This window comes from Corvus kubaryi, unplaced genomic scaffold, assembly GCF_017639235.1.
Source record: "Corvus kubaryi isolate FWS band 111438036 unplaced genomic scaffold, C.kubaryi_AGA036_p1.0 129, whole genome shotgun sequence".
In the NCBI taxonomy this organism is placed as follows: Eukaryota; Metazoa; Chordata; class Aves; order Passeriformes; family Corvidae; genus Corvus; species Corvus kubaryi.
This window is the reverse complement of record NW_024580664.1, coordinates 3,425,424-3,438,526: the sequence shown is the minus strand read 5'-3', so window position 1 is coordinate 3,438,526 and position 13,103 is coordinate 3,425,424. Positions and strand designations below refer to the sequence as shown.

General features: G+C 36.8%; 1 protein-coding gene across 4 annotated transcripts in view; it reads right to left on the bottom strand.

Moving 5' to 3' along the window:
* Positions 1-13,103, bottom strand: part of CNOT4 (CCR4-NOT transcription complex subunit 4) — a 78,072-nt gene that overhangs the window by 23,837 nt on the left and 41,132 nt on the right. For 2 of the 4 annotated variants that reach the window (XM_042026894.1, XM_042026912.1), the window contains exons 4-8: positions 10,434-10,520; positions 9,808-9,909; positions 8,934-9,059; positions 4,213-4,337; positions 5-160 (exon numbers count right to left, since the gene is read on the bottom strand). In XM_042026894.1, coding sequence (XP_041882828.1) covers positions 5-160; positions 4,213-4,337; positions 8,934-9,059; positions 9,808-9,909; positions 10,434-10,520 — 596 coding nt within the window. The remainder of the gene's footprint in view (positions 1-4; positions 161-4,212; positions 4,338-8,933; positions 9,060-9,807; positions 9,910-10,433; positions 10,521-13,103) is intronic. The other 2 variants (XM_042026904.1, XM_042026922.1) reach the window with 1 other exon arrangement.

The window sequence follows — 13,103 nt, the reverse complement described above, 5'->3', positions numbered from 1 at the left end:
TTACCCGAAATCTGAGTCTGCACCATCTGGAGTCATGTGTTCTGGGTCTGTGCCATTTTCTAATATAGGAGGCGTTTTCCTGTGTTCCATTGTTAAACCGTTGGCTGATTTACTTGAACTCTGTAATGATGGCCAGGCATCTTTGCTATTACTGTTGGGTCTGGAAAAAGGCAAGAGTAAAATAAAAAAAAAATAGAAGAGTTCAAGTTATGAAGAAAGTGTTTTAAAAATTGTAAACACTGGGGAAATAAATCCTTGTGCCAGACAATCCATAAGAATAGATTTATCTGGATATTATTTTTCAGATTTTAAATGGTGATGACTTAAAAAATAATTAGTGGGATAGGTAGGGTAGAAAGAAAACCAGAGGGAAGTCTGTTTTCTTTGCTGAATAGATAGCTGCTTTGCCAATGCTAAAGTTCAAATGTGCCCATCTGGGGGAGAAGAAAAAAATGTAAATAAAAATGAAAAATGCCATCAACAGTTCAAGTGTCCAGACCTTTGCATACCTCATTTAGAATTACTTGCTTTAGCCCATAACTATTTTTAAGTTCTGTAAGTCACAAGCTAAGTCCTTCTTTTTTTAATATATGTTTTCTATTCCAGGCCCTATCAAGCCTGGCCACAACAGATGAAGTTTTATGTTTTACACCTACACAAGAGTCTACAGCTTTGCTAACGGACCATGAGATCAGCCAGACAAACACACTGTTCAAGTTACTGCTCCATTCATTTCTAGTTTAAAGCCATAATTACTTCCCTTTTATAAATTAACATTAAATTTCATTTTAGAGTACACATTAGAACTGAAGAAAGTTCAAGAGAGGACTCAAAGCCCAAGTTTTTGCTGTAAATAGTTATATTCTGTACAAATGTAAGCAAAATGGAATAGAGTCTATAACCAAATGGATTCAAATACAGTGTTGTCTGCTAACCCTGCAATCTTATTATAAAAGACCTGCTTTTGTGTTCTCAAGTTCTTTTATGTTAACTGTAGCTTTTCATTTGCTTCTATTAGGAGCTGGTTTTAGTGTCCAAGTCCTGTAAGGAAGCAGCTTTAACAAAGAAAAATTTTTAACATGTATGTCCCTCCTGATGTTCCCCTACATTAGTATGTTCCTATTACATGGTCCAACATTTACTCTACATCTTTAGGTCAATTTACTGATTTCACAGTCAGAACATGGAAATTTCAGTAACTGCTTATAGCAACACAAACATTTCCTACTCCTATTCAGATAAAATCAGTAATAGTAGCTACCCTCAAATCTCAGTATTTTAAGATTTGCTATTCTGTATCCATCTTTTCCCAACTACCTATACCATATGTACATAGATGAGAATCCTGACCTGATTTACAGATCTCATCTTGGCTTTGCACACATTTGGAGTAAGTTAGAGATAGTGAGTTGATTAGATATAGAACATCAGGGAATGATGACACAGCAGCAGCATGTCTGTCATTTAATATTCTCACTTGTACAAAAATGAACTGTAATCCAGATATATCACAACTGTCAATCCATTAACAGATTTATTTTAAATATCCAAATTTATGTTCACTGCCATGCAAAGCCATCTCTATACTAAAACTAACTTTAAAATGCCAGTTGAAAGTCAGTTTTGGATCCAAGGAGAAAGGGAAAGAGACAAATTGGTTTATGTTTGCAGGGGGGGGTTGGGTGTGGGGGAGGGCCTTTTTGTTTTGGTTAAGTTCTGGCTGCGTATCTCCGAAGGGCTGTTCTCCTAAAGATCAGCACATGCTTAACTGGTTTTTGTAGCACAAGAAAATGTTCATTTCAGTTCTTCAGAAAAACGTAATCAGGAAAATAAAAAAGCTTGATCTGTTTTAAATATGGAATATACCTCCAATTTTAAGAGAATGCAGTCACCATGACTTTCAAGTAACATACCAAGAGATGAGTAAACAAAGTGGCCCTAGGGGATTTTACCAGGTGTCTTCAGCAGGAACAAAAAGGTCCGCAAGTAGGACCTTTCAAATTAGAGCAATTGTAGAAAAACACTTATCGGAGTTTAACAAACTGTTTTCTACTATTGGATATTTATAATTAAGCATCTACTACTTAGAACTCAACTTCTGTTCAATTCCATAACGAAACAGAAATCCTGCACTCCAGAAACACAAGAACCAGTACAGATTTGTCAGAGGCTCTGACAAACTGCTGCAAATATGAGTATCATATCAATGAATCCTACAAAAACAAGAATCCAGTTGGGTAGAAACTGTGAAAGAACAATGTGCATTCACCAGTGCACCAGCTACACTTTGTACTGAGATGGGTCTTGAAGAAATATGTCAAAATCTCAGCTGCAAGAAATTCACTTTACAACCCTAAAGATGGTACCTAGGCATTAGCAAAGAACAGTGTCCATGTTGTGATTATGCTGTCCAACTGACAAGAGAAATTACCTCCAGAAATTACCACTTGTTGCCTTTAGAGCAACATCCCACTTTTTCCATAAGTGCTAAATGTTAGCACCACAGACTGGCCAAGCTCCAACTCTTAATTGCTTCCTAAAGGCTTAAAAGTTTGCTGTAGTTTCAGATAGCGCATTCTTCCCTCGCTGGTATAATTTGTTTTGCTGGGATCTAACTAGGTTTCAAATTAAAATTAGTTCAGATTTCAAACAAAATAATCAATTCCCAAATTCAAGAAGCGATGTATTTGTTTTGCTTGCTGTACTTTACCTTCGAAGTCAATATTGAGCCAGTGCCTGAGAAACAAGGAGCAGCACTGTCCTTAAGAAAAAAGATCCCTCTAGAAGCCCTGACCACTTGCAGTCAAAGTGCGTATGACACAGCCTCCAGAAATTAAAGAAAATAGCCCCAGTACACCAGCGGGAATACCAGTTCTCAGAATTGTATTCTGCCTATTCAAGATCCACTGATATTATTTTAGATACAGTACCCACTTTCTTGCTTAGACTGCTGTGCAAGCAAGTGCACTGTACAAGCTGTGCAAGCAGTGCACTGGCAAACTATTGTCTGAAAAATTCAGTAGTGCATAAACTGGCACACAACACAAACCCTGAATACAAGGCCAAGGTACGTATGAAGTGCAGTCTAACCTTCACATTTCACTCTCCCCATCTCCTTCATCAAAATCCTACAAAAATGAGTGGAAGAAATTGTCAACAGTTTTTATTTCTTTATCTTAAATATGCCATTTGAATGAATAATTAAGGACTGGTAACCTCAGACTTTAATTTATCTTTGTGTGACTGTATACTCGTATGGACAGAAATCTTTTCACAACTTACTTAACAAACTACTTCAACAGAATATTATTTTAGCAAGCCATAATAAGTGATATCTGTAATTACAACATAGTAAAAAATATATGGACTGAACTATAAATCATGATGTAAAAAAAGCATATCAAGATTATAAGGTGTCTCAGAAATAAGAATACAGACTGCACTCATAATGACACCATACCAAGAAAGTAGGCATCTGGTCTTTAACAAATACATTTGGTTTGCAAATATAAAATACAAGGTCTTCTTCCAGAATAAGAATATCTTGTTCTGAACTATTGATCCAAATGCAGAAACACATTTCTTTCCTAAGACATACACTCACTTTGTTTTAAAACAAAGTGGTGCATGTGTCCTGGTTCTGGCCAGGACAGGGTTAAATTTTTGCAGTAGCCAGGAAGGGGCATGGCTAGGACACGGGAGGCATCAATTCTGTACCACCTTAGGTAATTTTCTGGGGTCTGGGGAAGGGTTCTGTTACGGGTCAGCATAGCCTGGCAGAGGGAGTGGTCAGTACTGCTGGGGGTTTCCATAGGATGAGCAATCACTTGTGAACCATTCACTCCTTTCTTGTACCCTCTGTCATTTGTACTGTTACTGTTTTTTTATCTCATTGCTGTTTCCAGGAAATTGTTCTGACCTTTACCTTCTGTGCCTCCAATTCTCCCCTCCTGTCTGGTGCAGGGGAAGGCAAGTGGAAGGAGTGAGCAAGTGGTGTGTGGTTTGGAGTGGCTTCAGTGGGAACACTAAATTGGAGAATACCAGTCCTAAACAACAATATGTCTCTCCACAGAGAAAACCTGTCAGATTTTATAATATAATAGGTACTTAAAAGAGTACGCAACTTGGGGGATCAAACAGGAATAAAAGTTTTCCTTGGAATAATCAGAAAGCATAACCAGGCAGTCCAGCATCAGTAGTTACACATCATACCTCTGCAGTGCTGTCACTTTGTTCTTGTTCTTGTCAACTGTACCCGTAGATAACTGGAGGAAGTTGGGGTTTAGTTTGTATAATTCTTGCAGTAGTTTCTGTTCATATTCCTGGTGCTTTCCCGCCTAAGGAAAGAGAAACTCACAATGAATGAATACTGGTTTAATATATATTTTTACAGTTATAATTTTTTTAATATATAATATACCCAAGTATAAATAATATACCCCAAGTATAAATAATATGCCCATATATATAATACGTCCCAAAGCTTAGTAATTTAGCCTTTATAACTCATCAGGTCACTCCTTTCAAACTCAAAACAGTGCTTCTCACTCTCAGCACAGATGTGATCTCAATGGCTCTAAAGGTTGCCTAGAAATCACTTGGATGTACCTACCAATTTATAATTTTTTGAGACTTCTAAAGCAGAAAAACACCTACAACCTTATGAAAATTTGCTCCTCAGTTCTAATCAAGACCTTCACAAATACACCTTAGAAATCACAAACAGCTACATCTCTAAGGCAGTCTGTGTTTCATGTATCAACCATACTAAGCTTTTCAGAAGATGGGAAGGAACAAAGAGTTCCTTTTAAACAAAAACTTCTTCCAAAATGAAAGTAATTTTATATTGGCTTAATAAAACAGCTGAGGTTTAAGCAATAACTGATAAATCATTTTTAATAGCTGAGGAATTGAAATATTCTTTCAGTTAACTGAATCAATTGAGAACAACTTTTTGCTTTCAGAAATTGAGGAGGTCCAATCCAACTCCCAAATACTAGAATCTGACAAGTGAAGAGAGTATTTTTTAGTCTTGCTTGCAGACAACATTCTGTGGCTTAATATATAAAATAAAACCAGCAAGATCTACTTCTACCCCCAATATTTAAAGTAACATCTGAAATTCAAGATGAGCATTCATGGTTTTTGTAGGTTGTTATGACACTCCAACCTAAGAATTATTACTTGCAAGTGAAGTATTGTTATGAGTTGAATCAAGATGCAAAATAAAACAGTGAATTTGAAGTTGTCAATAGCTTTTATCTAGTTTCCAGATACTAGAAGATGTCCTCTAGCAAAGGAAACAAGTGCCAAGATTTATGGTCAGGTCTTCTGAATCTTAAGTCTGAAACACGGAAGTTATTATCTGTGACATTTTCAGTATTGATTTAAAAGCTCTCACATTACTTGTACTTCTAAAACTAAACTTTTTTTTTTTTACATTACTGAATTCCTTAATATTTTGTTGGAACAGGAATGGAATTAGTCCACAGGCAACATGGACATACCCCTAGAAAAATTTTACAACCTAAAAATATAGCATGTTTTTTCTTAAAAAATTAAGCATGAATATCTGACAAATACAAAAAATAGTACTGCTGATAAACTATATTCCCTTATGGGTTCCTTTAGAAGAGCAACTGCATATCTCACCGGAACACTTCAAGTTAAACACTATCTATACCTCCATTCTTTTGCTACTTAATTGTCCAGTTCTCCATTACTGTTTGATTCTGAAAATGTCCTTATGTAGTCAACTTATACAACTCTCAGGAAGGGTTGAAATAACCGGTGCGTGCATCATCCTACCCGCTTTGTCAGTGCCTACACCCAAGCTGCTACCCGTAGTAGGAAAAACTGTGGTTCTATAGTATGGCTCACCTAAACGCACACCTTGAGATATTCTGCACCCTGGAAAAGCTTCTTTCACCATCCAACTATGACTACAGCTAGGTTGATGCACAGATTTGCACTGCAAACGTTAAGCAGCTGAGTAAGAAGAAACCTCTCTGGATCTCTCAACTTGCTTCAGTGACAAAAGACTGAATATCACGGCCAGGTACATCAGAGGTCAGTCTTAAATTCATTTACTTGCCACATAAATGCAAGAAAGAAACAAGATTAAAAACCTATATAGGAGCTTGCAGTAATTGCGTTTTATTTATAACAGACAACCCAGAGGCCAAACTTAGCAACTCCAACCCACCTACAATTCCCAGCTTCACTTTCAGACACTTCCTGGAGTTCAACCAATTCTTTTTAGTTTGCTACAATATTTAGCTCTATTAATTATTTAACCTAGAATACAAATTCATCCATTGACAATTTTTTTTTTAAATACAGAGTCAAAGTCTGCAACAATGAACATTCAATCTCATTAAATGGACCTGGAAATTCACTGACACTAACCCAAATGCAGGAAAGCTGGCACACTGAAAGAACAATGTACTTGGCAGTTGTGTAATTTCCAATTACTTTTAAGAAAGCAATAAGAAATTTTTTAAAAGTTTAAGCAATATAACAAGGAACAGGGAAGGAAGATTCATGCAAGCCACCCAGACGAAGTAAAATCCACTCAAGACTTCTGAAGAAACTCATACATGAAAATTAAATCCTGACCAAGGTATGTAGCCTATCAATTTTAACCAGCAGTCAGGCCAGAGGACTGACAGTTTGCCACTGACTCCTACAAAAAGGGCTGTAGAAAAGATTCTATGAACTACAGGCTGCTAAGTAAATCTTCATCCTTCCAAAGGTTACTAACTAATAATTTTTTAAAATAGAAGTTCATGGGTAAACACAAGCCAGTGGGATTGAATCTGAATATCTATTTTAAAGGGAAACCCTGTTTCACTAACATGAATTCTTTATAGAGTCAGTAAGCATAAATAAAGAGGATCCACAAAACTTTAAAAGACATCTTTGATAAGGTTTCACACCAGTTATTTACTAATCTGCCATGGAAGAGAGAAAAGGTTCCTGTGTGAATTGAAGCTGGTTCAAAGGTAGACTCTTAGGGTGCAGAAGCAAGCAATGAGGACTGATGACTAGTGTCAGTTCTATACAACACCATCAGCATGCATGAGAAAGGACTGAAAAGCAAGTTCTTTGCTGACAATATCAAGCTTTTTGGGTAATAAACTGCCATGCTGATAATGAAGAGCTCCAAAAGAATCACAGAGAAACTGGCAAACAAGCGAACGGTGGCAAATCAGCTTCACCAGGGACATGTCAGATGACACAAGAAGGGAAAAGCAGTCTAGATGATAGTAACCCTCTACTGGTCTGTGAACTGGCTGTTACAGCTCAGAAAAAAAAATGCTGAGGTTACTGCCAACAGACCTCTGAAACTGTTAGTTGATTATGCACTAGCTTCAGAAGATGTGCTGGGTATCATTAAAAAGGCCACTTCAAATAAACTAAACCAAAATTTTTAAGAAGCACATATCACACTACATATAAGACACTGAGAACTGAGAAATTAAACTTGGCTTCCCCCACATCATGCATCTGAGCTCTGCATCTCAAGGAGGACATAGCTAGAAAATACAGAGCAGTGCAAGAGAAATTATCACAGAAATGAAGCAACTGCTTTAAAAAAAAGTTTAAAAGCCCAGAAACTATGATTTGGAGAGAAAGGTGGGAGATACTAGATGAAGTTTTGCCACATCACAAAGGCAATGAATAAGGTGAATAAGGGGTTTTGCTTTCAGCAAGCACTACAAAGCTAAGATTAAGGGACACTTGACAAAAGTAACTAGAGAGCAGTTTAACACTGGCAAAAGAAAGCACTTTACAAAACAGCTGGTGAATTTCTGGGGCTTGCTGCCACAAAAGACTAAAGGGCTGGCAGTACCAACAGGTTCAAAATGGATTAAATAAATTCATGGCTGACAGCTCTATAAAAAACTAAGACGACCAGACAGAACATACCCTCAAACATGTCTACGTAACAGATCTAGGTGGTGAGAGAAATACAGGGAAACAAACAGGGAAGGTGGCCTGGTTTGCAACTTGTCCTTGGAATTTTTCCTTCTATTGCAATTATCTGCTGAAATCCTCAGAAATAATTTGTAGAAAGTATTTAAAAGATATGAACATTCTTCCTTATTTTCTGGCTTACAGCAGCCTAACACATCAAAAAAATTCTACTAGAACAACATTTGTGCTGGCACTAGGGGTGAAGACTCTCTGCTTCATGGACAGACCACATGCAAGAACTACAGCATGGATGAAAGGCTGGCATACCTGAGACTGAGTTTAAAAGCTTTACCATACCTCATGTAGAGGGACAGAGCCAGACCCTAAAGACCTCAGAATCCACCACATTTGAGACAGTAAAGCTATCCATTTACTTGGTTCCCTACCCTAGACAGTAAGTATTTTGATACTGAGATAGTAAAAAAAAAAATCTTAGCATTGTTTTTTATGTACTACTATAGTTACCCTCAATGTTTTATTTGCAAATGGTTTCTAAACACTTCATAGGCTAAAAGGGTTACTGGGATTCAGACAGCATGGTCAATCACAGCACAAGAGTCAATCCATGGTAACTGTCCACACACACCAATTTTACAGGAAAACCCATATTTGTAGTAGCTTCTTTCATACAGATCTAAAATAACATTACCTTACATTAGTACGAAAAAAGGGGAAGCAGTTAGCTCAGGTTATTTGAATTCTTGGTTAAGAGTTTAATCTCCATCTTTTTGCCTCATGAATACTCACCTGACTTCTCAGACTTTAAAAACAGCATGCAATAGAAAAAATTGCACTACCTGTTCTTTGCAATATCCAACTGGTTGATCACCTCTTGGAGTTCAAAATTCAGCACTGCCATAACATTCAGCAAACACATTGCACACATTAGACTAAATCACAGACAGTAAAACATCCATGCCACATTTCATGCGTTTCCCATTCACTACACTTACCTGCATTTCTTCTTTTGTGAAACTGGCCGCTTCATCACCTAGCTCATGTAGATACATGCAGTCTGGTTTTGGACACTGCATATTTTTTAGAAAATAACTGCAATATTTTGTTGTACCTAATGATGCCTGAAGGAAAAAAAAAATTAATTAAGTACTGGAGGTTAAGAATGTCTTAAACCATATAAGATAAAAAAGTTATATTTAAAAAAAGTTACCTCAAGATTTGAAATTCCATCATAATGCATTTTTGATGCAGATGGAATAAAAAGTCCATTTGTAAGAAATCTACATATTCTTGAGGATTAGATAATTAGGATGCATTTTTATTTTCATCCAATCTAAATAAATTCCACAGTAAGAGCCTCAGTAAATATTTGCATAATCATAAGGAGACAAGCAGCAGGGTCAGGAAACAAATATTAACTAGATTTTTTATAGCCACCAATTTGGCCAAATCAGCCTGAACACCTGTTTACAAAGACACCAAAAGGAAAAAAAAAAATCAATTTCCCAGGGAGCTTTTGAGAGGTATGGCTTATAGACTGCAAAAATGTTCTGTAAAAGCAAACAGTGAGTTTTCACACTGTACTATTATGCTATACAACAGAAAAGCCACTGTGAGGATGGGGAGGAGGTACATATCTTTCTCTCAAACTTTGTTTTAAGAAGTTACCTGCTAACCCACCAAAACACTGCCTGCTGGTTGCTCACTGAACTCCCACTTTGAGATTATTACCAGGAAAAGAAGTCAAAAGCCAATGCACTGGACATTCTTGTTCAGCAATACAAGCATATCCACACAAACAAAGTTGTATACGATGCCCTGATACTAGTGGTCTCGAACATACACATGAAAACATAAAAATATTACCACCTTAAGTGTTCTGCCGTCTACCACCACATTATTGACGCACTGTATGGCTCTGAGGGCATCTTCTGACCGGATGTAGGTTACATATGCACTGGCACTTGGACCCTAGAAAGAGAACATACACTATTTACTTGTTATTCTTCTTTCCCCAGACGGATCTGATCATTGAGTCACCTTCTTAGCCGCTCACTTCATAAACTGGTATATTCAGGGCTCAATGTTTTTAACAAGAAACTGACAAAAAAGGCAGAAGTCATAAAAACTCGTATGTGATGCATAAAGAATGAAGAAAAGAAGAAATGCATCAGTATGTTGCATGACTGTTCTAAAAATACTTAAAAGGCATTTTACCCCCAAAATGCAGATTAGTGACTAAATGCCATATTGCTGCTGCTTTAAAGTTTCTCACCCTGTCTCCCAATTTTCTGTGCTGCATTTTGCATCCAGCTTTGAGAGTCTGGTTGGAAAATGCCCCAGTAACTTAACAGTAATTTGATTCTTGCAATGCCTTTTTTTTTTTTCACTCTTACCTATTGCTTAATCAGAAATAGGGAGCCCTAGATTCCCTCTGCACATGTGTATTCTCTAAAGGAATTAAAATTAAAAAACTACAAAGCCCTCTGACTTACCTGTGAGCCTGCATATGATGTGCTGTTATTAATGACAACTTTATGTATTTTACCAAACTTCCCAAAATATTCTGGTCGTTTCAAAACCTGCAAGAAAAGAAAGTTCAAGTGGTATAATTCCTACAGAGGTGTACTTATTCTTCTGTGAAACTGTGCAGCTAAAAACCTTTAACTAATAAAAAACAGGTCTCTCCTACAAAGAGGAGCATATAGATTTAGATTTGTTTTCCCACGTAAAAACAGTTACTTGCAATACAAAGTGTGTTGCCACTGCAGAATTTTAATGACAAATATCCCACATTTTACGTTGTATTTTAAAAAAATCCTTTCAGTACTCTGATTACCCAAACCCCACACTGGCAAAATATATCCCATTCAGCATAAGAAGTTCCTGTATATATCTATTTTATACATTGTTTTAAAAAATAAAAATCACTAGTTCATTCTAGTTTTCCACATAACCATACACCTTAAACTTGCATCCAGCTATATTAATTACTAGCTACAAAATGCTGAATCCTGACTGCCTTGCCCCACACTCCAAAGAAAAAGGGAGTAAACCAATTAGCTCAAGTGGTCACAAGTTTTCCAAAGACCAGACTAAGCAGAGGACGACAATATAGGAAAATTTCCAGGGGCAAGAAAAAACATTTCAGAATCAACATCATGCCAAAATGAATGAGTGACTATCACACCTGTAAAGGAAAAAAAATACCCGTCTTGCCCTTCCTGGAATCAGTTAGTACTAAGACATCATTTAGGCACCCTGTGCAAAGCAAGAACATCACCAGCATATTAAGCAACTCTGCTGAATAACCGTTACCTGTGTGCCAATGAACTATCTGACACATTTACACCAAAAGCCTTTTTTTTTCCATTTCTGTGATGGAAGAAGATGCAAAAGTACTGACTACTCAGACTGAAGCTAGACAAAATAAGGGCATTTCTAGTTCTAGACAATAATCTGAGAGGTTATAAAGGAAGATTTGTTTCCCCTACTCCATCTTGGATAGGGCAGTTAAACTGTACTGATCCAAGAACTGAACTACCACCTCTCCCTTCCCAAGCAAGCATCAATATCTTCAAGAACTAAGAGCATCACACTTGGAACATCCCAAAGAACCACAGGGCACATTGTATAGACAACCAGTCATTCACTGGTCTCTTCTGACTGCTCTTCCCTTGGTCTACACCCTCTTGAAACATACTACACCCACCCTCCAGGCATCCATCCAGAAGAGAGTGACAATCCTGAAGAAACTTCCCTTTTACTCAAGCATATTGCAGACTATAATCCTGGCACAATATGACAGCATAGCCTTCACAAGTTTCGTAAGAGCATGTCAACCCAAGAGCATCCACCTGTACTCCACTATGATCCACAGACCTATTTCCAGAAACAGCACATAACAGCCAAGCTCCCATTCCAAATAATCTCAATTTATGAAAGAGTTTTGCCTGCTTAAGTAGAAAACTTGAATATATTGTATATTTTTTTAGCTCATCTCTCTCAGGCTAGGTTTCTTGGAGATCAAGTCACCTTGTGCTATATTCAATATTCAGTAAGTACACATTTTCTCATATGTCACTGAGAATACTGCTACCAAAATACCTAATACAGCACATCCCCATCCCCCAATAAACCCATTCCTAGTTACTTCAAGTATTCAGTGTAGAATTATCTGAGGTTTAAAAAAGTTTCTTAAATCAACTGTATTTACCACTATTTCTCTTAATTACAAATCCTCCATCTGGTCAAAGAAACCAAATTTCAATAACAAATTCATATTGCATTTTTCAATGATAAATAGCCCCAAGCCAGTGCTGACAGTTGCTTGCAAATACTTGCTGTTATATTTTAGTACATACTGAAGTGTTATACACCAGATCAGTTTTAACTTGATTTTTTCTCTTCCCTTATCCTGTTTTTTTCCTCCTTCACTAAAAGCAGCTTTTTACATTTGTTCTTTGGTCTACCAAAGTACAGACCATACTCTGAGACCTCAGAAAGAGCCACTTCTGTTTGAGAGCTCTCTAGATAATTTAGTCTGATAAGGTGTATTTAATCTGGCACCATAATTTTGAAGACATTTATCTTATCCTGTAGTACATTTCCTCCATATTCTAATTCAAGATACTTTCACTCATTAGCACTTATTCCATTGGCCGCCTGCAGCTATGACCGATGATGGAAGTAAATAAAACATTTTAAACACAATCAGTTTTCTCAGATGAAAACCTTATTTCTGATGATGCAGAGTAGCAAACCAACTCTTTCCAAGGTCTTCCTCTTATTAATTTTTTCCCCCACAACTTCTTAAGGACATCATCCTTATGTTCCTTCCTAGTGTATACTTCCAAGTGTTGGCTTTTTTCTTCTGTCCCTACAGGTTTGTGTGATACTGTGTATCAGTTATTTGTAATACAACCAAGCTCCCATTTTAGAATTGGTGATTCATGATATAGCTGTATAATGCCAGCAGATCCAACCTAGGAAAATGAGCACCTAAAAAGTCCTTATGCTTATTTTTACCTTAAAAACCAAGCTCCCATTATTAAACAAATACAAAGAACAACATCTCCCCCCGCCAAAAAAAAAAAAAAAAAGAAAAAAAAAAAGAAAAAAAAAAGAAAAAAAAAAGGAAAAAAAAAGGAAAAAAAAAAAGAAAA